Raw genomic sequence first — 24,725 nt, forward strand, 5'->3', positions numbered from 1 at the left:
CTATCTACTGAATAACATTAACTCTTGAGCAATAGTAATGCTACAAGTCCCATATATATGGGACTTGTAGCATTACTATTGCTCAAGAGTTAATGTATAAACCAATATCCTGCTTACTCTCACACAATTACACTTTATTTCTTTTTCGTTGTTTGTAATGTATTGATATTGTTAAATTTCATACCTTGTAAAAACATCTTGTCAATATTTTACGTAGTCATATCTTATGCATATTCAGGGTACGTTCTCTGTAATATTGTAACATTTTAATATTATATAGGTGGAGGCTTCAAATAAGCCCAGTTGGATTTTTTGCCTCTTCCTGCACAGAGATATTATTTGTTTGTTTATTTTCAAAATAATTTAATAAACTTAACTAAACATACATCATTATTAATGTGCACCGTCCCCATTAAATAAAGCAATAAATAGACGTATGAATAAATGTGACAGATCAAGAGAGGAGAAGACGACGGGAGGATGAAGATGAGGGTAAAGTCTACAAGTTTAAGTTTAAGTTTAAGTTTAAGCGACAGAGCAGGTAGCAGTAGCACGACTCAGTCATGTCAGTATTTTCCACTATCCCTTCACACAAAAAGAGGAAACAAGGGGAGAAGATTGAGGAGAGGAAACAGGGTCGACCCGAGAGGAAAGGGATTAACAGGACAGAGGAGGAAGGACACAGCAAAGGATGAGGAGGAACACAAACAAGGAGACAAGGGGACGCTCTCCGGTAGGAGTCAAGTGTTCATTAAATCTAATAATCCCAGTTTGGTTTTTTTTCCTCTCTGCATCCCACAAGGATGGAATCTGAGGCGTGAACGACGGTTAATTATCCGACACAAAGGTCACAAACACACACTCTGAACAACTTGTACTACTTTGAATTCTACTCCGTCTGCACCTCAAGAGGGAAATATCAATGTACTTTTTACTGCAACGTATGTATCTGACAGCTGGAATAACAAGATTTTAAATCAAAAATATATGATGGCTGTTTACATATTAATCTAGCTGACTGTACAGAAAGTAGTTCATTTAATATTAATAGTCCAATAATATTTTAGTAGCAGCATTTATTTTTTATACTTTTTAAGCTATAATACTGATGTATGTATGTATGTATGTATGTATGTATGTATGTATGTATGTATGTATGTATGTATGTATATATATATATATATATATATATATATATACATACATATACATATACACACACACACACACACACACACACACACACACACACACACGTGTATACAAAAACAAAAAGACTGATACCGTGTCATTTGGTATTGGGATGTTACATATTATCTACAATCTAAATCTACCACATCTACTATCTACTGAACCAGACTGAGGAGCTTCAGGTGAGATGAAATGGGGATGAAAGCAGTGAGTAGAATCAGAAACAGCAGCGATGGAAACAACAACTTACTTTGGAAACTAGCAATGGACAGATCCCCTGAAAGGCATGCAGATGAGAAGGCACACAGACCAAAGTCAATTATCATGCAGGAGAGCAGAAAATCAGTTAAGAGGGAAAGAAAACAGAACGCAAAGAGGACAACGACACGGGGAAGCATGAAGCATACAACATGAAGACAAAACAGGCAAAATAAAGAGTGCAAAGAAACACAGAATAAAGCCATAAAACAAGCATCCCCTGCTTTATGGTGTGTTTGACTCTAAATGGAGCATAATGTACTAAATGAACATCATCCTGTGTTGAAGAAGACTGTAAACTAGAGATTGAGACCATAAACTCATGTTTACAATGTTTACTGAGGGAATAAATCAAGAGAGAAGTAGAGTCATTTTAGACTAGACTTCTATACAACCAGAGGAGTCGCCCCCTGGTGGACACTAGAGAGAATGCAGGTTAAAGGCAATTCCATATTGTTTTTACTTTTCAGAACCGGAGTTTGCCACCTGTTAAAAACCCTTCTGGATCAGGAACGACAATCGACCGTTTCATCCATTTTTAGATACAGGTTTAGTAAATAAAAATAAAAGAAAGGTGTTTCGGTGAAATATAAATAAAACGGGATCCAGGATGGATCCTTGAGGCACTCCGGACCTCATCGGGTTTGTCTTTTTCACAGATAAAACAGCAGAGTTCAATATTTAGCTAAATCCTCTTCTCTTTCTCTCTGAGAATCTGACGTTCAGATCGATAACACTCTTGTGTCAGTAGGCTAACTAGCAGCTGCTTAGCTTAGCACAAAAACTGGAGACAGGGGGGGAAAAGCTAGCCTGGCACTGCCAAAGGTTTTAAAACAATTTTTAAAAAACAACAAAAAAAACACTACCAGCGTTATCATTTTTGTTTCATCCACACAAAAACAACGTGGCCTCCGTAAAACTGTGATTTGTTGTTTTTACCATCCACCAACCCAATTTTCTTTGCCGAAGATAAACGAGAAAATAAATTGACATGTTAGTTTATTGCTGCTGTGATTTTACTTAAAACCATCAGGGACTCTCTCACTGCTTCCTAAAATAAAAATGTGCAGAAACATGCCAGACAGCTTCACTCACTCACTCCACCGTCATTTACCTTCACGAGACATTTATAAATGACACACAGAGATAATTAAAGCCGTACATCAAACGTAGTGAAAATATACACCTGGTCTAGGAAGCCGTGGCCTCAATTTATTTATGGAAATTCATGAAAGAGAAGGAGTCTGACTTGAACCGGGAACATGAACTCGAAAAAACGGAACAAAAACTGACAAGAAGACGATGTAGAGACCCAACGAAGTGAGAGCATTCCGCTTAATTCTTTTGAGGTGCTGGAAGTGATTCCGGTAACAGGAAGTCCACAGACCCCCTTCATCGCCCACTAGTCCACAGAGACAACTCACTCATTCGCCCTGACAGACAGCTCAACACAGACAAACGGATGAATAAACAAAATGAAAACAGAGAGAGACCACCTACTCTGCAGACTGGGCAGGTTGGCGTCCTCAGGTTTGGTTTTCAGCAGGTGAGGAAGACGAGTGTATCTGTATCCAAAACCACAACCCTGAAAAACAACAACAACAACAACAACACGGAAGTTTGCTTTAAAACAGTAACATCTCGGTGTACAAATACGCATTCAAAACGTTACTTATGTAAAAGTACAAAAGCATTAGCATCAGAATACACTTAAAGTACCAAAAGTAAAAGTACTCACAGTGCAGACTAATATATATTTAACATATTTAATATATATATATATATATTTAATATATATATATATATATATATATATATATATATAATATATATATATATATATATATATATATATTTAATATATATTTAATATATATATATATTTAATATATATATATATATATATATATATATATATATATATATATATATTTAATATATATATATATATATATATATATATATATATATATATATATATATTTAATATATATTTAATATATATTTAATATATATATATATATATATATATATATATATATTTAATATATATTTAATATATATTTAATATATATATATATATATATATATATATATATATATTTAATATATATTTAATATATATTTAATATATATATATATATATATATATATATATATATATATATATAAAAAATCATAAAATAAGATCTTCAGCAGCTCTGAGACCATCTCACTCTGCCTGAATTGACGAATTAAGAAGTGACGTGAACGGAGTGAGAGCTACCAGTACGGAAACGTCCAATTCAGGCAGAGTGAGATGGTCTCAGAGCTGCTGAGTGAAGATCTTATTTTATGAAGCGCTGCAGAAGGACCTACGTTTTCTTTTTGGACTTAAGTGGCTCACTCAGATTCTGGTATTGAAAAGATGCAGCGTTTTATATTATAGACTGATTTTCAAAAACACTTTGAATAAAAAGTTCAGATTTATCTGAAAAAGTAGCCACGTGTGTGTGTGTGTGTGTGTGTGTGTGTGTGTGTGTGTGTGTGTGTGTGTGTGTGTGTGTGTGTGTGTGCTCACCCTCCACAGTCTGACCAGGATCCAGTTGGTCTGGGCCCAGGGTCTCTGTTCGTACGGAGCCAGCAGGTTTCTCATCATGGCGACGCGTCTGAAAACGTAATAATAAATAAAAACCTAAAGAAACTGCTGAGCGGAGGAAGCCGACGCCCAGAAAATGGAGTCAAACGTTAACGTGGTTTACAGAGAATCTGAACCGATATGAGACTCATAAAAACCAAACGTCTCATTGTTCAGGATTGTTTTAGCTTCCCCCATCAGGAGAAACCTGTTGACTCAAACCAGGTCAATATACAGGTCATAATGATGATGATGATGATGATGATGATGATGATGATGATGATGATGATAATAATAATAATAATAATAATATCAATAATAATAATGCACTTTCATTACATTACTTAGTTGATTTACAATAGATCAGCTAAAAACAACAAAAACAGATGAAATGCTAAAAATTCTAATTGAAACAATATTTTTAAAAAAGTGATTTAAAAAGAACAAAGTGACCTCAGAGTGTTGAAGAACATAACCATGCTGAAAACAACACAGTGGGTTTAATAACAGATATCTCCTAGAAATAAGAAAGTCAGCAGTTCCTAGAAAGAAGCACGAGATAGAGAGATAGATATAGATATATATATATATATGGGTTGAAACTCTAATTCTACGTCTCTTCTCGTCGCTTTGCCACAACAAGAGCAAAGTGACTTTTTCAGCGGTATATTCAAGTAGTGTACTTAAGGGATCTTTTGTAGTGTGGTTGAATGAGGTACTTCTCCGTGTATTACTACAGTAGATGGAGGTTAATATCAGTTTGTCTTTGGTGAATCCTATCAAACACCAAGTCACAGAATACATTAAGAAATACCGATAAGAATATTAAGAATGAAGAAAAGTGACCACTCACTGTTCCTCTGGGATCCTCTCCACTGCCCTGAGGGATTGTGGGTAACAGACGTAGCTGGCGAGAGCCTGCATCAGAGAGTCTTTGATGTCTGAGAGGACGAGAGGAAGAAGATTCTTTTAAACGACGACGACGCTGAACAACTCCAGAACCACAACTGTTCTACAGTTGGTTGTTCTAGTCAGTCGTCTCCAGGGCTTCACTTTACAGCAACTTCGGCCAATTCAATGCAAACGTCACGTATTCCTGAAAGGCCTCCCAGATCTATGCAGAGCTGGTAACAGATACAGGAATAAATACATAGAAAATACACAGAGTTCACTTTCTGAGAAGTAGTACCTTTGTTCTGCCTCCATCAACCATCAGTCATGTTGCAGTTTATATTCATGTCTGTCCAAAAATGTCATCACTTCACCATTTTAATCTTTGACACATTTGTGTGAAATTGTCATAATTAGAGTTTGAATTCTTGAGTTAATAATATTACTGAAGAAACAAGAGAAAACACAAATAATGAAATAGAAACAATATTAACCGATTGTCTTTTTAAGACGATATAATACTCAAATAGTGTGTGTGTGTGTGTGTGTGTGTGTGTGTGTGTGTGTGTGTGTGTGTGTGTGTGTGTGTGTGTGTGTGTGTACCTGTTCCTACTATACGTGGATCAGCAAAGTGCTTGGCGAGGATAGCAGCTAGTTGCGTCAGGGTTTCTTCGTAGCCTGAGGGCGAGAAAGAAAAACCATGACGACGTGCTGACGAGCAGAAGAAGCTGTTCTGCCCGACAGAACGCGTTAAAGTCAAAGCGGGTTCTGCTTCAGTTCACGCTGAAGAGCTGAAGCAGCATCGGGATGAAGACACGGTGGAGCTTCCAGAGTGGAGACGAGCCGCGTCCATAAATCAATCTGTGCTCCTCACACCAGTGATGTCAAGAGAGGTTGTCGATTGTAGATAGAAGTACATTACATATTAACGTCACTTATATTACTCTTTATAGACGGTAGACCTTCTGGGGACCTACTGTTTATAAAATGACAAACCACAGAGACCTAATTCACAAAAGACCTTTAGAAGAACCTCATTAACCTGAAGAGAAACCAGAGATGTGTTTGAAAAATGTCAAGTTTGTTTTATGTGCATCTGTCTTTTAAAACATGAATGAATACAATAAACACTTTATAAATGGGACCAAATCAATGCATTCAGCTGAAGGTTTGTTTACAGATCATCTCCTCAGTTAAACTGAACGTACGTAAATATTACATTCAACGTTACGTTATAATGAGGCGACAAATATCGAACCTCCAGGCTCCCTCGTGTGGCTTAAAGGTGCACTGCAGATATATGAGGAAGTAGAATGCTGCCATGGACTCAGTGAGTTTAGTCAAATAGTCTCCATTTAAAGTGGGCTGAATCGTCTATTAGCAGTGGAAGTACAGACAACTGAAGAACACTTAAAAACATGATTCTCAAGCAACTTTTGCATCGTCTTTTTTCTGTGATTTATGGACGTTTTCCTGATAACAGAACTGTAAAGAGGTCGTCTGTTACAGGGATGTTCCTGGTGAAACGAGTGGGGTTTTTTCTACCTGGTAGCTCCTCCATGCTGTTTGCAGGGCTGAAGTAGTTCTTGAGGGCGCTGTATGCATTCATGGCCACGCTGAGGTAGAACTCCGGAGAAAAGGCGAACAGAGAGCCGGTGTTGTCGGCGTGTTCGATGGTCCGAATACAAACGCAGAGCAGCCAGTAGACGTCCAGCATCTTCTCCTGGACAGACGGACACAGAGCAGGAGAATCAGCCTCTATTCCACACAACCACAACAACAACAACAACAACAACAATCTAGAACAACAACAATCTAGAACCAGAGTGCGTGAAGCAATGAGAAGAGTTTTGGACGGAGTTAAATTAAAAAAAAGTTATCTAATTAATGCCGTAATTGTTAGCAATTAGCATATCAGTTCTTGAGTTATGGACATAGACTGTTTATTAGATGTAGTCATCGTGACGTCAACCTTTGGTTTGTGGACCGATGTTATGAAGCCTTAAATTTGTCAATTTGGCCGTCGTCATCTTGGCAATCGAGGAGTGAGGTAGAGACGTCGTATATGTCTCTGGTAGAGACCTGTCAATCAGCGTGTAGCCCCGCCCCTAAAGCATCCCCTCCTTTATGGTCTGTTTGACTCTAAATGTTCCATAATGTACTAAATGAACATCATGCTGTATTGAAGAAGACTGTAAACTAGAGATTGAGACCATAAACTCATGTTTACAATGTTTACTGAGGGAATAAATCAAGAGAGAAGTAGAGTCATTTTAGACTAGACTTCTATACAACCAGAGGAGTCGCCCCCTGGTGGACACTAGAGAGAATGCAAGTTTTAAGACACTTCCGCAAGAGCTTCACTTTTCAGAACCGGAGGTTGCCGCCTGACAGGAACCCACTGGTTGAATCCCAGTTCTCCTGATGCAGCGCTGGAACCTCAGGACCCCCACAGGGACCCGACAGCTACCAACTAAAGGACCGGCTTGAGGTCACTGATGACTTTAAGATGAAACTCAGAGGGCTGACAGAGCTCCGCCCCTTACATGACATCATCTGAGACAAACAGGAAACAGTTTGTTCCTGTTCAGTTCTCAGTGAGAAGAGACTCACCAACAGACAGACGGTAAGATTTACCTTCATTACAAAGCTGTGACTTCAACTGAGGACAGTTACAGGTGGAAGTACTAGAGTACTGCAGTACTCTGTTCGCCTTTTCTCCAGTACTTCAACCTGCTTCTGACTTTATATGAAAATGTTCATCATGCAAATAAAATGTGGTAAAACCTGTTAACCAGTGAGCTGTAGAGGTGTGGTAGGTGTTTGTGGAATGAAACACACCTCTGTGTTACAGGAAAAGTGTTTATCAGAAGAGTGACAAAGCTCCACCCCTCACCTGACTCACCTGAGACAAACAGTTTGTGATTCTTCCTCACTAAAGAGACACACAGACTGAAAGAGAGACGGTCAGATTCACCTTCAGACCAAACTAACAACTTCCTCTGAGAGAGTTCAGCTACAGGAGAGAAAAGAGGAAAACTACAACACTGCTGCTTCAACCTGCTGACGCTCCACACACTGAATGTGAGTTTGACTAAAAACAGTGAAGTTAGTAGAGGAGGAGGGGAGCCATGACTGATGTACTTTCTGTGTTTTCAGCTTCACTCAGAGACAAAATGTCTTCCAGATCAGAGGAGGATCTCTGCTGTCCGGTCTGTCATGAAGTCTTCAGAGATCCTGTTGTTCTGTCATGTAGCCACAGCTTCTGTAAAGACTGTCTGAAGAGCTGGTGGATAGAGAAACCAACTCAGGAGTGTCCAGTTTGTAAGAGAAGATCTTCAAAGATGGATCCACCTTGTAACCTGGTGTTAAAGAACCTGTGTGAGTCCTTCTTACTGGAGAGAGATCAGAGAGCTTCAGAGACTCTCTGCAGTCTGCACTCTGAGAAACTCAAACTCTTCTGTCTGGACCATCAGCAGCCAGTGTGTCTTATCTGCAGAGATTCAGAGAAACACAGCGACCACAGATTCAGACCCATCGATGAAGCTGCTCGACAACACAAGAAGAACCTTCAGGAAACTCTGGAGCCCTTAAAGGAGAAGTTAAAGGTTTTTGAAGAAGTTAAAGTGAAGTCTGATCAAACAGCAGAACACATGAAGGTCCAGGCCCGACGCACAGAGAGGAAGATTAAGGAGCAGTTTAAGAAGCTTCACCAGTTTCTAGAGGAGGAAGAGGAGGCCAGGATGGCTGCACTGAGGGAGGAAGAGGAGCAGAAGAGTCAGATGATGAAGGAGAAGATGGAGGCTCTAAGCAGAGAGATAGCAGCTCTTTCAGACACAGTCAGAGACACAGAGGACGAGCTGAGAGCTGAAGACGTCTCATTCCTGAACAACTACAAGGCTGCAGTGGAAAGAGTCCAGCAGCGCCCCCTGCTGGAGGATCCACAGCTTCTCTCAGGAGCTCTGATAGACGAGGCCAAACACCTGGGCAACCTGACCGTCAACATCTGGAACAAGATGAAGGACATGGTCTCCTACACTCCTGTGATTCTGGACCCAAACACTGCTTATCCAAACCTCATCCTGTCTGAAGATCTGACCAGTGTGAGAGGAGGACAGAGACAGCAGCTTCCTGATAATCCAGAGAGGTTTGATGATTACTGGTCTGTTCTGGGCTCTGAGGGATTTAACTCAGGGACTCACAGCTGGGATGTTGAGGTAGTAGACAGTACAGTCTGGTTACTTGGTGTGTTAGCAGAGTCTGTCCAGAGGAAGGGAGGCATACTGTCTGAATTATGGGGAATACAGTTCTATGAAGATGAATACTTAGCATGTTCACCATTAGATCAAGTCACTGATCTCTTAGTGCAGAAGAACTTCCAGAGGATCAGAGTGAATCTGGACTGGAACAGAAGAAAGCTGTCGTTCTCTGATCCTGATACTAACACACACATACACACCTTCAAACACACTTTCACTGAGAGGATGTTTCCATACATTATGACTGATGATGAAGTGAAGATCTCACCACTGAAGGTCTGTGTAACAGTGGAACAGAGCAGTTAGAGATGAAGAGGATGATCATATTTACGATGTTGTTTATTCCTTAAAAGGGAAAAGTCCCTGAATTGAACCTGTTAAGCTGAACCTGTCCTCCTGGTGTCTCATTACTTAAGACATGTTGAGTTTTCTTTCACTTATTGTTTGTTTTTATTATTGTTTTATTAATTAGTTCAACAATTTGCTTTTTGTTTCTATTGTAAACCTTTTCATATGTAAAAATGTTTCACTTAGTTTCTGATCTTTATGTTTTTGTTCTTTTATTATTTTTCTAAACAGTTTGATTTTAAATTGTTCATTTTTCACGTCTAAAAATACATCATCTGCAGCTCTCTGTATGCTGTCTTTGTCTTTGACGGCAGCGTTTTGGGATTTTGTTAAAATGATTGAATCATCTATCGGCTAAATCTGTAATTCATAGAGAAACATAAATCATTATATTACAGTATAAAATGACACATTTGTTAATTTAAGTTTGTTAAATTGTTTTAAACTTAGTGTCAATGATTGAATAATTAAACAATTCTATTTCTTTATTCTGTCTTTGAAGTGTAAACACATCTTTTTTAATAAACGTGTAAAACCTTTCATTGGTATTTGTTGTTATTAGAGGATAGTATTTGTCTTCTTTTCATATTTCATCTCATTTATTTGTCTCCTGCTTCAATGTTTAACTCATATTTTTAACAAATACAAATAAGCAGCAGAAGCAGCCAACAGAGAGCTCTGGAACGACAATATTAATATTATCACTACTTGTGTTTACAGATGAGTAAAATAAATGTAGCAGGTAGTTAACTTCAGTAACAATGAGAGCGGACATGTTGGATTCTTCAAGTCTCTGCATGTTGAGTTTCAGCTTCATCTTTGATGTTACATTAAAACAACACGCTGAAGCATGTCCTTATTAAAACCACACACACACACACACACACACACACACACACACACACACACACACACACACACACACACACACACACACACACACACACACACACACACACACACACACACACACACACACTGCAGGAAGACATGGAGCAGGAAACACCTTGGTTCATGTACCCGAGTCAGACATGTTTGTGTGTTAGCCTGTTAGCTTGTTAGCTTGTTAGCTTGTTAGCGTGTTAGCCTGTGGATATTATTGCAGTTTGTTGAGACTCGTTTGACAGTTTGGTTGATGGATGTTCACACATACAGACACACAGTAGTATTCAGTCTCTTGCCTCTCAAGTAGCTGCAGCTTAGTGTGTGTGTGTGTGTGTGTGTATGTGTGTGTGTGTGTGTGTGTGTGTGTGTGTGTGTGTGTGTGTGTGTGTGTGTGTGTGTGTGTGTGTTTTCAGTCTGCAGGTGTTGACTGATGACGTCACTCTGACTTCACCTTTCAAAGTTAAAAACAGACCGAACATGTGACCACTTCCTGGTCTCAGCTTCTGAAGACTGAGTGACACAGTCTGACAACATCAGTGTTGTTGTTCAGTGTGTGTGTGTGTGTGTGTGTGTGTGTGTGTGTGTGTGTGTGTGTGTGTGTGTAAATAGATGGATACTGGATACTAAAACTCAATGGAGTGACTAGAGAGAGTTTGAGACAACAGCCTATAAATGAGGACAGACGGGCGTGAGGAGGATCTGATCACCTTGGAGTAGATGGTGGCGTTGATCCAGGCCAGTCTCCTGCAGAGGTGGTTCAGCTTCTCCGCAAACACCTTCTGGCTTTTCTGGAGCTCGTCCAGGATGTCTGGTCTCTGAAGGACAGAAGACAGCGTCATCGTATCAACAGCTACTCACTGCTCCCGTCTCTGCAAAGCACCCGAAACAAAAAGAGTAATGCTGCAAAGCACCAAGGGTCCCGGTGCTGCTGAGGTATTTCAATGGTTTTCTACATGTCATCATTCATGCACTGATGACAGGGACCCGCCCATAACTAAACATTCATATCCATTCACTCACTTTTGTTAGACATTTTGGGGTTACGCGTCTCAACCAAAGAACCATTGACATGGACTAGCAGAGACGGGGGATCGAACCGCCGACCCTCTGACTGGAGGACGACCTGCTCTGCCTCTGAGCCACAGTCTCCTTCTTCTTCGACCAGGTAAGAAGTCTTCTTCGTCTTCGACCAAGTAAGAAGTCTTCTTCGACCAGGTAAGAAGTCGTCTTCGACCAGGTAAGAAGTCGTCTTCTTCTTCGACCAGGTAAGAAGTCGTCTTCTTCTTCGACCAGGTAAGAAGTCTTCTTCTTCTTCTTCGACCAGGTAAGAAGTCTTCTTCTTCTTCTTCAATCACAATTTTGAAAGCGCAATTTTTGTGTGTAACTAACTTTTGTGTAACATTTCTCTTAACTGGGGGCGACTAGCTCACTAGGCTAAGAGGGTTGTCTGGGAACCGGAGGGTCGGCAGCTCGGTCCTTGGCTGGGACGTGAGCTGAGTCGAAGGGTCCTTGAGCAAGACACTGTCCCCCTAGCGGCTCCCCAGGCAGCCCACTGCTCCCTGGTACAGGGATGGGTCAAATGCAGAGAAAAATTTCCCCCTCAATGGGATAAAATATAATGTAATAAATAATAATAATTGTTTCCATCAAATGCATTCATTTAATATTTATTCATATAATTTATTTCATTAAAAATAAAAAATGCATCCACCAGAGGACAAATTTACTTGCATTTCTAATTTCTGCAGACATTTGGTGTAAAAATTGTCTCCTGCCTCACTGCAAAAAAAACCAACAACTGTCCAATTCACAAAGATCAGCTCCAACAGTCCCTCAGTTACAGCAAATCTATGAGCGTCTTCATGAGTTTGGTGGGAACTGAGGTGCTTTTTATGAGGAAGGTCCCGCTCAGACTTTCCAGTAATGACGACAGCATTGAATGACTTTTCTTTTACAGTCAGAGAGCGACAATAAATCCCAATGTAGGGTTTCTCTCCGTCACGTTTATATCCCTCGCATGAGGTTTCTGAGGAACGCTTCTGCAGCTCTCGGTCTAAAAACACTTTGTCTTTCCGTCATCTCTCTGCCATCGCTTCCTCCTGACTAACGGCAATTATACTCGTCATGCCAGATGTTGCAATCAAAACACAAACAAAAAAAAGACAAGTTGCATTCTGCGGCAATTTCTGTGTTGAATGAACCGATGTACAAATACAAACAAACATAACCCAAACATCTACATTAATACATGTTGTTTATACTTTTGTCAATGTGAGGCTGTGCGTATATATTTACTTAATTCATAGTATATTATATTAAAATGTGTAGACGGTACTCGCCTTGTTGTGCTGTTGGATAAGTATCACAATGTGTGGTTTGCTGTTGATTCATGTTTCTGGATTAATGAGGGCTGGGTGCTGAAAGTGATACTTTTACTTAAACTATCAGTTTATAACGTTATTAATAACTCTAACTCTTTAATGCTCTGTCGCACACGTACAACTTTATTTGGTTTTTAGTGCACAACACAGCAACAGATGGTTAGAGCTCTTTCTTGAAGAACTCTGTCCTCCGGAGGAAGTTACCGTTGGGTTAGCGGTGACGCTAACGAGACGAGCTATCACAACAGGCTGACGGGTGTGTTGACTGGAGCGCGGCTAATTATCTGAAACCTCGAGCGCCAAACAAACAAAAAGCAACCGGCCCACACAACCAGCAACAAACTGCTGGATAGACTGAAGCATTGAGTATGTAGAAGTGTTCTGACACATCAACACACACACACACACACACACACACACACACACACACACAAGTGATGAATTGTCAGTGAACGACACACTCTGAATACATTCAGTCATAACAAAGGAACAGGCTTACTTTCGCGGGGCATCGTGCGATCTTCTCCTCGGTGTCCTTCAGTGCGACGGCGTATTCATGGACGTCATCTGAAACCACCACCATCTGCAGGAAGAACCGCCGCAGACATTTACAGAGACCAAGGTTCTAGTGTTTTAATTTAGCTTCATGATGGCAACAGTGACGCTGTGTAGTTTATGAACATTACTGCAATTATTGCTGCAACACAAGTGAGGCGGTGGAGACGCCAGAGAAAAGTGAATAAACATCCAGAAACCGGTGGAGCAACGTCAACAGTACAACCAGAAACTGGTGGAGCAACGTCAACCGTACAACCAGAAACCGGTGGAGCAACGTCAACCGTACAACCAGAAACCGGTGGAGCAACGTCAACCGTACAACCAGAAACCAATGGAGCAACGTCAACCGTACAACCAGAAACCAGTGGAGCATGTAGGTCGATAAAACTGATCATGTCCCCACACACACACACACACACACACACACACACACACACACACACACACACACACACACACACACACACACACACACACACACACACACACACACACACACACACACACACACACAGCTCGATGCTGGAAGGATTTTGATCCATGTGTTGCAGAAACATCTCATCACATCATTCTGCTGAGTTGACGACCAATAAAAAAAACCTATATCATAAAATATATATATATATTTATACACAAGACATCAAACAGCACATTTCCAAGCAGCGATGGAACAAAATGCATCTCAACACACAGCTATAAAGGCTGTTCAGCCCTGGTGGGTTGTTGTATTTTTTAAATTAGAAAAAGAGAAGTGACAATAACAGAGAGGTGAAGAGGTCGGAACGATTCAACAGCAGAGCAGAAACCGTAAGTAAAGAGAGACGAACCAATCACAGAGCGCAGGGAGGAGGAAGAGTGTCATCATCAGTCAGACGATGGAAACATCTCAGCAAACAATAAAAGATTCATTTTAAGAATATTTAACCGCAAAAAAAACAACTCATAAACAAGAAAGAACAGGTTTGATGCAAACACATTATTCATGAGCACGCCTGCAGCTGGAGACGGTCAGATGAAGAGGTCAAATAATAAAGGTTTACTCACAACCATGTCGTCTCCTCCGTGTGACACTACACAAATAAAGACCGTAGAGACCAAACACTGCTGTCACTGAGCAACCAGGGGTTCCAACACGCGTGTGTTTGTCATACGCGCGCGTGTTTGTCATACGCGCGCGTGTTTGTCATACGCGCGCGTGCGCGTTTGTCATACGCGCGCGTGCGCGTTTGTCATACGCGCGCGTGCGCGTTTGTCATACGCGCGCGCGCGCGTTTGTCATACGCGCGCGCGCGTTTGTCATACGCGCGCGCGCGTTTGTCAGACAGATGCGTGTTTGTCATACGCGCGCGCGTTTGTCATACGCACGCGCGTTTGTCAGACAGATGCGTGTTTGTCATACGCGCGCGCGTTTGTCATACGCGCGCGCGTTTGTCAGACAGATGCGTGTTTGTCATACGCGCGCGCGTTTGTCAGACAGATGCGTGTTTGTCAGACAGATGTGTGTTTGTCATACACACGTGTTTTGTGTCCAAGTGAGTTTTGTGGGACAATAATTTCACTCCTCACCGTCATTGTCCGTCCACTAAAAGTGTTTATTTTTGTCCCGACAGGCTCCGATTGATATCATAAGTGTCTGAAAACCTTTACTGATTCCGGAAAGGATCCTAAAGAGAAATAACAGCCGGGGATCGAACCGCCGACTCTCCACTGAGCCAGAGTGGCAGCTCTCGTCTGAGGGTCGATAATCTTTGGACAGTTTGCAGTAAAAGCGACAGAAGGGAGATGAATGTGATGTGGGTGAACGTCGTTCATGAAGAAGACTCCAACTCTCACCAAGAGAGGATTCTTTGGTCTCGTTTCTACAAGGAGAAGCAGAAGATGCTACAATCGCGTAAATCGGCTCATTTTTCAAAAACCAGCAGAGCAACTTCAGCTGTACAACCAGAAACCAGTGGAGCAACGTCAGCTGTACAACCAGAAACCAGAGGAGCAACGTTAACTGTACAACCAGAAACCAGAGGAGCAACGTCAACTGTACAACCAGAAACCAGAGGAGCAACGTCAACTGTACAACCAGAAACCAGAGGAGCAACGTCAACTGTACAACCAGAAACCAGAGGAGCAACTTCAGCTCTACAACCAGAAACCAGAGGAGCAACGTCAGCTGTACAACCAGAAACTGGTAGAGCAACTTCAGCTGTACAACCAGAACCCGGTAGAGCAACTTCAGCTGTACAACCAGAACCCAGTGGAGCAACTTCAGCTGTACAACCAGAACCCAGTGGAGCAACTTCAGCTGTACAACTCCACCATGCTTTAATTAATGCTACTTTAAAGCCCGACTCAGATGCCACACAAACTGTTGGGCTCGTTCTAGGTTACATCAAGCCGTATGTTTCTGTTAATAACAGATCATTATAGCCGTTACCCTGTCAATTAGCTTATGCTTATTGCTAATGCTAGTTGCATATGCTAATGCTAGTCTCTAAAGCTAATCTGTTGCGTGCCGACTATTGTCATGATTGTGGTGAGTGTCAGAGTGCTGTAAAGTGTCTGTTATTGTGACAAAACAAACTTAAACTCTAATAAACATTTGTGAGCTAGAGTTTACATGCAAGGCCGGTCGACGTGAAAGCTACCGATTAGCATTTAACGACTCGCGGACTAATTGAAAGGGTAACGGCTACTCTTCGTTAATACTCGTCTCTCCAAAATCGAGTCGGAAGACGTTGTTGATGACGAACGCTGGCCCCACATCAGCCAATGACACAATTCAACTGCAGCAGCTGATGCTCAACCACTAGAGGGTAGTCGGTGTGCATATTAATATGACAATAATGAATAAAATAATAATAAAATGACACGGTGACTTTACAATCAGAGTTTATCAGAGTCTCCATGCGAAGGTCAGATTCTCACATTTGAATAAAATATACGACATTAACCTTTTGTGTTCCTATCCTGACAGACGCTCACTTCACATAATAGAATATAATATACATAAATATAGGCTATAAATACTCACCTTTAAAAGCAAGGCCTCATGAAGTCTTCTTCAGTCACAAACACTTAACGGTCATGAAGTGCTTCTGATAGTTTGAGATGCAGTAGAAGCACAAACTCACCTTTCCGAGCTGCTGGTGGACGCTCAGGTTGTACATCATCACGATACCGTCGACTATCTCCAGCAGAGACTTGTCCGCGATTGGCTGATCGGGCTCCTCCAGCGGTCGCCCCAGCAACAGGCCGTCGTTACCATGGCTTCCCTCGACTTCAGGTTGAAGAGAGAGAGAGAGAGAAAAGTCAACAAAAACATTCACTGCTGAGGGATTGCTTTTGGAACAATGATAAATAAATAATATAATATAATCACACCGACTTTAATAAGATTGTCAACACAAGTCGATACCAGTCGGGTTCCTCTGAGTCTGAGGTGAATTAAACTGCTGCTGGGGAAATGTTGGATTTGTCTGATGAAGGCCACATGCCAGCGGTCGTACTCAGCAATAATAACAACATGAAATCAACATGAAGCTCACGGTCGACATGTTCCTTTGATAAGGCTGCATACTGCTTAACATGTTTACAGGAAGATAAACGATTCTGATTCAAGGAATTACAATATTAATGAAATAATACCAAGTGACGGATATAAATGTCTTGAAATCATATGACGTCAAGGATTCCAGATCAATAAAAGAAAGTAGCTAGTATCGATAAGAGCGCTGGTATCGATGAGAGCGCTGGTATCGATGAGAGCGCTGGTATCGATGAGAGCGCTGGTATCGATAAGAGCGCTGGTATCAATGAGAGCGCTGGTATCGATAAGAGCGCTGGTATCGATGAGAGCGCTGGTATCAATGAGAGCGCTGGTATCTATAAGAGCGCTGGTATCGATGAGAGCGCTGGTATCTATAAGAGCGCTGGTATCAATGAGAGCGCTGGTATCAATGAGAGCGCTGGTATCGATAAGAGCGCTGGTATCGATAAGAGCGCTGGTATCGATAAGAGCGCTGGTATCGATGAGAGCGCTGGTATCTATAAGAGCGCTGGTATCGATAAGAGCGCTGGTATCGATAAGAGCGCTGGTATCGATAAGAGCGCTGGTATCGATAAGAGCGCTGGTATCAATGAGAGCGCTGGTATCGATAAGAGCGCTGGTATCAATGAGAGCGCTGGTATCGATAAGAGCGCTGGTATCGATGAGAGCGCTGGTATCGATGAGAGCGCTGGTATCGATGAGAGCGCTGGTATCGATGAGAGCGCTGGTATCGATAAGAGCGCTAGTATCGATAAGAGCGCTAGTATCGATAAGAGCGCTGGTATCGATAAGAGCGCTGGTATCGATAAGAGCGCTGGTATCGATAAGAGCGCTGGTATCAATGAGAGCGCTGGTATCGATGAGAGCGCTGGTATCGATGAGAGCGCTGGTATCGATGAGAGCGCTGGTATCAATGAGAGCGCTGGTATCGATAAGAGCGCTGGTATCAATGAGAGCGCTGGTATCGATAAGAGCGCTGGTATCGATGAGAGCGCTGGTATCGATGAGAGCGCTGGTATCAATGAGAGCGCTGGTATCAATGAGAGCGCTGGTATCGATAAGAGCGCTGGTATCAATGAGAGCGCTGGTATCGATAAGAGCGCTGGTATCGATGAGAGCGCTGGTATCGATAAGAGCGCTGGTATCGATGAGAGCGCTGGTATCGATGAGAGCGCTGGTATCGATGAGAGCGCTGGTATCGATGAGAACGCTGGTATCGATAAGAGCGCTAGTATCGATAAGAGCGCTGGTATCGATAAGAGCGCTAGTATCGATAAGAGCGCTGGTATCGATAAGAGCGCTGGTATCGATAAGAGCGCTGGTATCAATGAGAGCGCTGGTATCGATGAGAGCGCTGGTATCGATGAGAGCGCTAGTATCGATAAGAGCGCTGGTATCGATAAGAGCGCTGGTATCGATAAGAGCGCTGGTATCAATGAGAGCGCTGGTATCGATGAGAGCGCTGGTATCGATGAGAGCGCTGGTATCTATAAGAGCGCTGGTATCGATAAGAGCGCTGGTATCGATAACAGAGCTAGTATCGATAACAGTGCTAGTATCGATAAGAGATAAGAGTACTAGTATCGATAAGATATTGCTTAATGTAAGATATCGCTTAATAAAAACTATCCAGCTGCATTATGGGAAATGCAGGATCCCGGGGTTTTAGAGTTAAAAGTCAGGCTGCATCCACTAGGATCCTTCTCATTCCCCTTCAGGCTCAATGTCTTCAGTGTGTTTACAGACTCACTGTCCTCCTCGGTCCTCTGCTCCACAGCCAGGGTGCGGACCTTCACTTTCTCCGGCTGCGTCAGAGGGCGTCTGGGCGTCATGAGGCTGACGGCGGCCGTGCTCAGGAAGCGGTTGGCTCGACCCAGAGTGGGAGAGCTCAACCAGCTGGGCCTCGCCAGAGCCCCGCCCATCGCCGCCGCACCAAACGGCCTCTGTCGGTAAAGACACAGAATTCAACATTTAACTCACGACACACCAACAAGTATTTCCTCTCATTAGATTCTATATATCGGTCTATTAAAGACAAAAGTTATCTCTTAAAAAAAAATTATCAATGCACGCGTTTTATTTCCAACATGTCTGATTTTTTGTTTTTTATTATCTCAATTATTGTTGGGTATTTTATTGCATTTCAGTTTTTGCATTATTTTTAATTGGTGGTCGAGACAGTTCAAGTCATAAACAGAAATGAAAAGTCATCATTTTGCATCCCTTTTGTTGAGTTTGTATTTCTTTGTCGTCGCTTCTGTAGTCGATTTACGTCTCTGTGGTGGTTTTTTGAGTGTTTTAATCCTGTCGTTTGACCACGTAGAACAGTTTCTATTTTGTTTTTCTATCTTGTTGGTGAAAAGCTGATTCTGTCCCTCAGCTACAGTTTTCATACATCTACTTCAGTCATGTTGATTAGACGGCCTGTTCTAATGATTGCACAGTGATTACTTCACAGACGACAGTAATAACACACACACACACACACACACACACACACACACACACACACACACACACACTTAAAAATAGAGACAGGAAACCTGAGCAGCTCCGCTCTCCTCGTCCTCATCCAGGTCATCCATAGACGCGGCCTGGATCTCTGCAGGGTCGATGATGATGTTGGCTTTACTGGCCAAGTCATCTGGTAGACATTAAAAAAAGGACATTTATCCCATTAAAACAACACTCTGAAACTCCACTCAGGTTCCAGTTCATAAAACAGACTTTACGTCGTCAGAGTAAAGACCTTTAGTCAAACTGTCCCCATCTAAAATCTGCTGAATCATCCGTTTGCAGTGTACCAACGGATGTACAGACAACCATCACTGGATTACTTTGATGCTGAAGCAAAGTTAAAAAGATGAACTTCTGCAGCGTCCGTTTCTCTGTGATTTCTCAGCGGACTCGTGGATTTGTATTGACGTTTGACGTCAGAGATATTAATGATGACCTGGTGATGGCCCTAGATGACGAGTCGGAGGATCACCAAGAGTTCACCCTGAGGAGATGATGAACGATGAACTCTAGTCGTCTCATTAGACTCCGATGCCAGCGTCCTCAGAGCTGCGACGCTAACAGAACGCTTCCTCCTCACATGTACTGTATGCAGAGTGAGAAAAGAAGCCAGCCCTGCCTCGCATTCAATCAAACTGATCGGTCAGCTAATCGATGAGCAAGGTCACGCTCGGTTAACGCCGGGTGACACGACATCACGAGAGCGGCCGGCGGCTGATTTACGGAGCTAAATGATGGGGGCTGTGAATCAAGCGCTGATTAAAAGCAGGTAGAGAGTTGCTGCCTGGACACAAATACTGATGAGGGAATAAAAAGGAGGGATTAATGAAGAGAGAGGAAGAGGAAGAGGAAGAGGGGGAGCAGAAAGCGTGAAAAAAAAAAAAAAAAGAGGGAGAAATGAAGTGCAAAGAGTGAAAGTGGTTTTTAATACACCAACACACACCCAACAAATATATCAGTGACAAATATGCAGTCTAAACACAGACGAATAAATAAAAGCGCTAAAAAGACATTTGACATAATGTGATTAAGACCCCCAGACTCAAAACAAACAAGACGATTGAGTCTCTCCGATTGTTTTTGTCTCTTTGTAGTCAGTGTGCATCTTTTTAGTCGTCTGTTTTTGAAGTCGGTTTCATTTTTTTGGTGTGTGTGTGTGTGTGTGTGTGTGTGTGTGTGTGTGTGTGTGTGTGGGGGGGTTATGTTGCTTTGCATCTGTGAAGTTGTTTGTTGTCATTTTAAATCTTTTGTACGGTTTGTGTCTCTTTGTGGTTGTTTTGTGTCCGTTATAGTTTTGCATCTCTTTGTGTCTTTGTGGTTGTTTTTTTGTGTCTGTTATAGTTTTACATCTCTTTGTGTCTTTGTGGTTGTTTTGTGTCTGTTATAGTTTTGCATCTCTTTGTGTCTTTGTGGTTGTTTTGTGTCTGTTATAGTTTTACATCTCTTTGTGTCTTTGTGGTTGTTTTGTGTCCGTTATAGTTTTGCATCTCTTTGTGTCTTTGTGGTTGTTTTGTGTCTGTTATAGTTTTGCATCTCTTTGTGTCTTTGTGGTCATCTTTGTCTCTCTGTAGACAGTACAAACTGTATGCGTATCAATACATTTAATTTATCAACAAATCAGTGGATTATTTTCTCCATGAATCATTCTGTGATAAATGTTACAATAGGGTTGTGAAATATATATCGATAATACATCATTATGACATGAAATGAGACTACATATCTTAGATATCGTAATAACGGTAAACGTGTCGTTATTTGCTGAACTTGGACCGTTCTCGCTGTTCTATTATTTGCCTTTAAACAACATCGTTGCATCATTGAAATCGAGGCCTTTGCTTCAGAATACTGTGAGATCAGGTTTTCTCCACATCCCTCAGACCGTGTTTAATGAATATACATTAGGGCCGTCACGGCTTGTGTATTTTAGCCGAACCAGCACAGTGGGAGGCAGTTTAAAGCCTCCAGCTGATGTAGAACAGACTCCTTTGATGTCCTCGGCTGTAAAAGTTCCTCGGTGTTCAGACGAGTCACTTTTGAGGGACATGTGACAAAGCGTCCTCCCTCACGGCTCCTCTGAACGAAGCTGAAGAGTGGCGCTACCGAAAAGAAACAGAGAAAAATCGAAGAGGAGCGAGCCCGTGTTGTGTTGCAGGTAATTGATTCCAGTCGTGCCGCTCGGTCTCCTTTGGCACTGAATGAGCAGCGTATCGTCTGCTGAGGGAACATCAATCCACATTACACACCTGCCTCCCACATCTGCTGACAACGACAAGCCAACACAGGAGAGCTGCACGAAAAGCCCCTTCATCCAGGGCGCTTGTGCTTTTCTTAATTTAATATTTACACAGCTGCCAGTCTCCTGAGAAGCCCGACCGCCTCCAGACTCATGGAACCTCTTAAATATACACGACTTCAGCTTCAAATGTACTACCTTCTGGTTTAAAAGAGTTTAAATAAACCAGATCAGACAGAACAGGTTCTGTATTCTAAGGAAAGAAACCCACTTTTTATCAACATATGAAATTGTTCATGATATCTCGGTGTATAAACCTGTTGGAACGCGAAGCGATTCCTCCCTCTAGTGGAGCTCGGCGACAGTAATCCTCCGCTCCATCACGGTCTCGTTAACTCTACGAAGCTGAAAACGGCCTCTTTCACACTTTAGCTCAGGTTCAGTGTCGCAGCATATTGTGACTGGATGGTAACCGCCAACATGAAACAGAATAGGGATCTGGTAGAGCAGAGATAACCGCTCCAGTTCTCCGTCTGAAACAGAGACTGTACGGCTGTCTGGAGGTAAACGGAGAAAATATCTAAAAACATAAACGGGTATGGATCTATTTTTAGGTCATAAAATGTGTCTGAGACATTCATCTACATTCTGCTGCTGCTGTGGATATAATTACTGTGATCATGCAGACTGAACATCTTTGTACCTGCAACGAGGCAGCTGTGTGATTTGGGTCAAATATAAGCGATCAGACTCAAAACCCCGGACCGTACCAACCTTTGAGTGTTTTCTTCAGGTGGGACAGGAGCCCCCCCAGTCTCTGCAGGTCGAAGTAGTCCACCTTCCCGTTGTAGAAGAGCTGTGGGGGGACGTAGGCGTCTGGAGAAAGAAGACACAGAGGGATGGGGGGGGGGGGGGGGAATCGGGAAAAGAAAAAGGAGAATTTAAAAAGGGCAGAGAGGCCCGAGAGGAAGAGATGAAGGGAGACGAGACACAGAGCTCATCGTAAACAACCTTCATTATAATTCAAGAGCTTCATATCTTGAATTGTAGCCGGATCACTTTGTTTAAAACATTGTATCGTATTATAGTGTTGTGGATTTATTGTGGCTGGTTTGGTTGTTTTCTTCCTGATATTTCATTAAAAAGACTTGAAACTGTAACCAAGTAAAGTAAGACAATCAACGTCATTTTTGGGGCCTGCATTCTCTCTAGTGTCCACCAGGGGGCGACTCCTCTGGTTGTATAGAAGTCTAGTCTAAAATGACTCTACTTCTCTCTTGATTTATTCCCTCAGTAAACATTGTAAACATGAGTTTATGGTCTCAATCTCTAGTTTACAGTCTTCTTCAATACAGCATGATGTTCATTTAGTACATTATGCTCCATTTAGAGTCAAACAGACCATAAAGCAGGGGATGATTTAGGGGCGGGGCTACACGCTGATTGACAGGTCTCTACCAGAGACGTATACGGCGTCTCTACGTCACTCCTCCTCAGTCCAGATGTGGTCACTTCTGTTTATTGGTTGTGACAAAACTAACACGGCGACGGCTATAATCTGTCTCTCCCTCCCTGAGATCAACCTCAGGTCATAATTAATGAAACCATTACCGGACGTGTCACACTGCGGTTAAGGCTGAAAGGTGTCAGGTCGTACCTTCACTGCTGATGCTGCTCGGACTCTTCCTGCTGCCGTCGTCCCAGCTGGCCCTCACCGCCGTTATGAGGCGGTGGAGGAAACACACCATGTACTCAGGAGGACACAGAGCGGTCGGGTGCTGCTCAAACACACAAAGCAGAAATATGAGAGTCTTCTTGACTTAAAACCAAAAACGTGGAGCTACTGGGACATTTGACATGATAAACATTGTGGTCCAGGAAGGAAAGAGTCATGTGACTTCCTGTTGAACCGGACCAGAACTGAGAGACGACATAGATCGTTCATGTCGGGTCCAAATGAACTGCAGGTGTGAAAGTCTTCTTCTCACCGGCCGTCATATTAGACTTTTTAATCACCGATTACAAATATGATGAGAGCTGAAACTAACATTTCATTTTATTATTGATGAATATTATTATTTTCCAGCTTAAACGGTTAAAAATGCGTGTAGGAAATATCATCAAATAATTACCCCTCTGTTGCTGGCATTTTCTTGGAGAAACTTCCGGAACTTATTGAGGAAGATGTAGCGAGAGGCTTCTCCCTGAGAGACAAAACATTGAGATATAAAACTTACACACAACGAGAGTGAAGAGGAGACAGTGAGGCAGGAAACACCTCCTCACCTGTGACCAGCACTAATTAAACATCAAGTCACAGACAAGAGGATGTGATCCAGACTACAGATCAGGAAACCTCACCAGGCTCTTTAATTCACTTTGATGTCACCGTGGTGTAGAGAGTCAGTATCTGAAAATTTAATCAAGCAGATGCCAACCAAGCGTTTTACAACAACATGCGACACTGCAGACTTTATAATTGACCCGTCTATCAACGGATCAGCGTCACAACTGTTAAGACCTGCAGTCTCAAACCATCAAGAGCCGCAACCGTCGGGCATCAGAGTCGCAACCGTCAAGAGTCGCAACCGTCGAGCATCAGAGTCACAACCACTAAAGTCGCAACTGTCAAGAGTCGCAACCATCAAGAGTCGCAACCGTCAAGAGTCGCAACCGTAGGGCATCAGACTCGCAACCGTCGCAACCGTAGGGCATCAGACTCGCAACCGTAGGGCATCAGACTCGCAACCGTCGGGCATCAGAGTCACAACCACTAAAGTCGCAACCGTCAAGAGTCGCAACCGTCGGGCATCAGAGTCACAACCACTAAAGTCGCAACCGTCAAGAGTCGCAACCGTCGGGCATCAGTCACAACCACTAAAGTTGCAACCGTCAAGAGTCGCAACCGCCAAGAGTCGCAACCGTCAAGAGTCGCAACCGTAGGGCATCAGACTCGCAACCGCCGGGCATCAGAGTCACAACCACTAAAGTTGCAACCGTCAAGAATCGCAACTGTCGGGCATCAGAGTCGCAACCGTCAAGA

At 42.4% G+C, this 24,725-nt stretch overlaps 2 protein-coding genes across 2 annotated transcripts in view; one reads left to right on the forward strand and one right to left on the reverse strand.

The window, feature by feature from the left end:
- The window catches only part of LOC137880593 (E3 ubiquitin-protein ligase RNF123), a 107,863-nt gene that overhangs the window by 68,954 nt on the left and 14,184 nt on the right, over nt 1-24,725 (reverse strand). The window contains 13 exon segments of the mRNA XM_068722022.1: nt 2,950-3,034; nt 4,010-4,097; nt 4,920-5,007; nt 5,561-5,635; nt 6,503-6,680; nt 11,157-11,264; nt 13,330-13,413; nt 16,514-16,659; nt 18,680-18,872; nt 19,473-19,573; nt 22,457-22,558; nt 23,340-23,460; nt 23,815-23,886. Of these exon segments, the coding sequence (XP_068578123.1) occupies nt 2,950-3,034; nt 4,010-4,097; nt 4,920-5,007; nt 5,561-5,635; nt 6,503-6,680; nt 11,157-11,264; nt 13,330-13,413; nt 16,514-16,659; nt 18,680-18,872; nt 19,473-19,573; nt 22,457-22,558; nt 23,340-23,460; nt 23,815-23,886 (1,441 nt within the window).
- Nucleotides 7,916-9,720, forward strand: LOC137880592 (nuclear factor 7, brain-like). The gene is made up of 2 exons (XM_068722021.1): nt 7,916-8,041; nt 8,117-9,720. The coding sequence occupies exon 2, from the start codon at nt 8,134-8,136 to the stop codon at nt 9,520-9,522; it is 1,389 nt and encodes a 462-aa protein (XP_068578122.1). The 5' UTR covers nt 7,916-8,041; nt 8,117-8,133; the 3' UTR covers nt 9,523-9,720.

This window comes from Cebidichthys violaceus, unplaced genomic scaffold (assembly GCF_023349555.1).
Source record: "Cebidichthys violaceus isolate CVI_PGR_0920_01 unplaced genomic scaffold, fCebVio1.0.p SCAF_29, whole genome shotgun sequence".
Lineage (NCBI taxonomy): Eukaryota > Metazoa > Chordata > Actinopteri > Perciformes > Stichaeidae > Cebidichthys > Cebidichthys violaceus.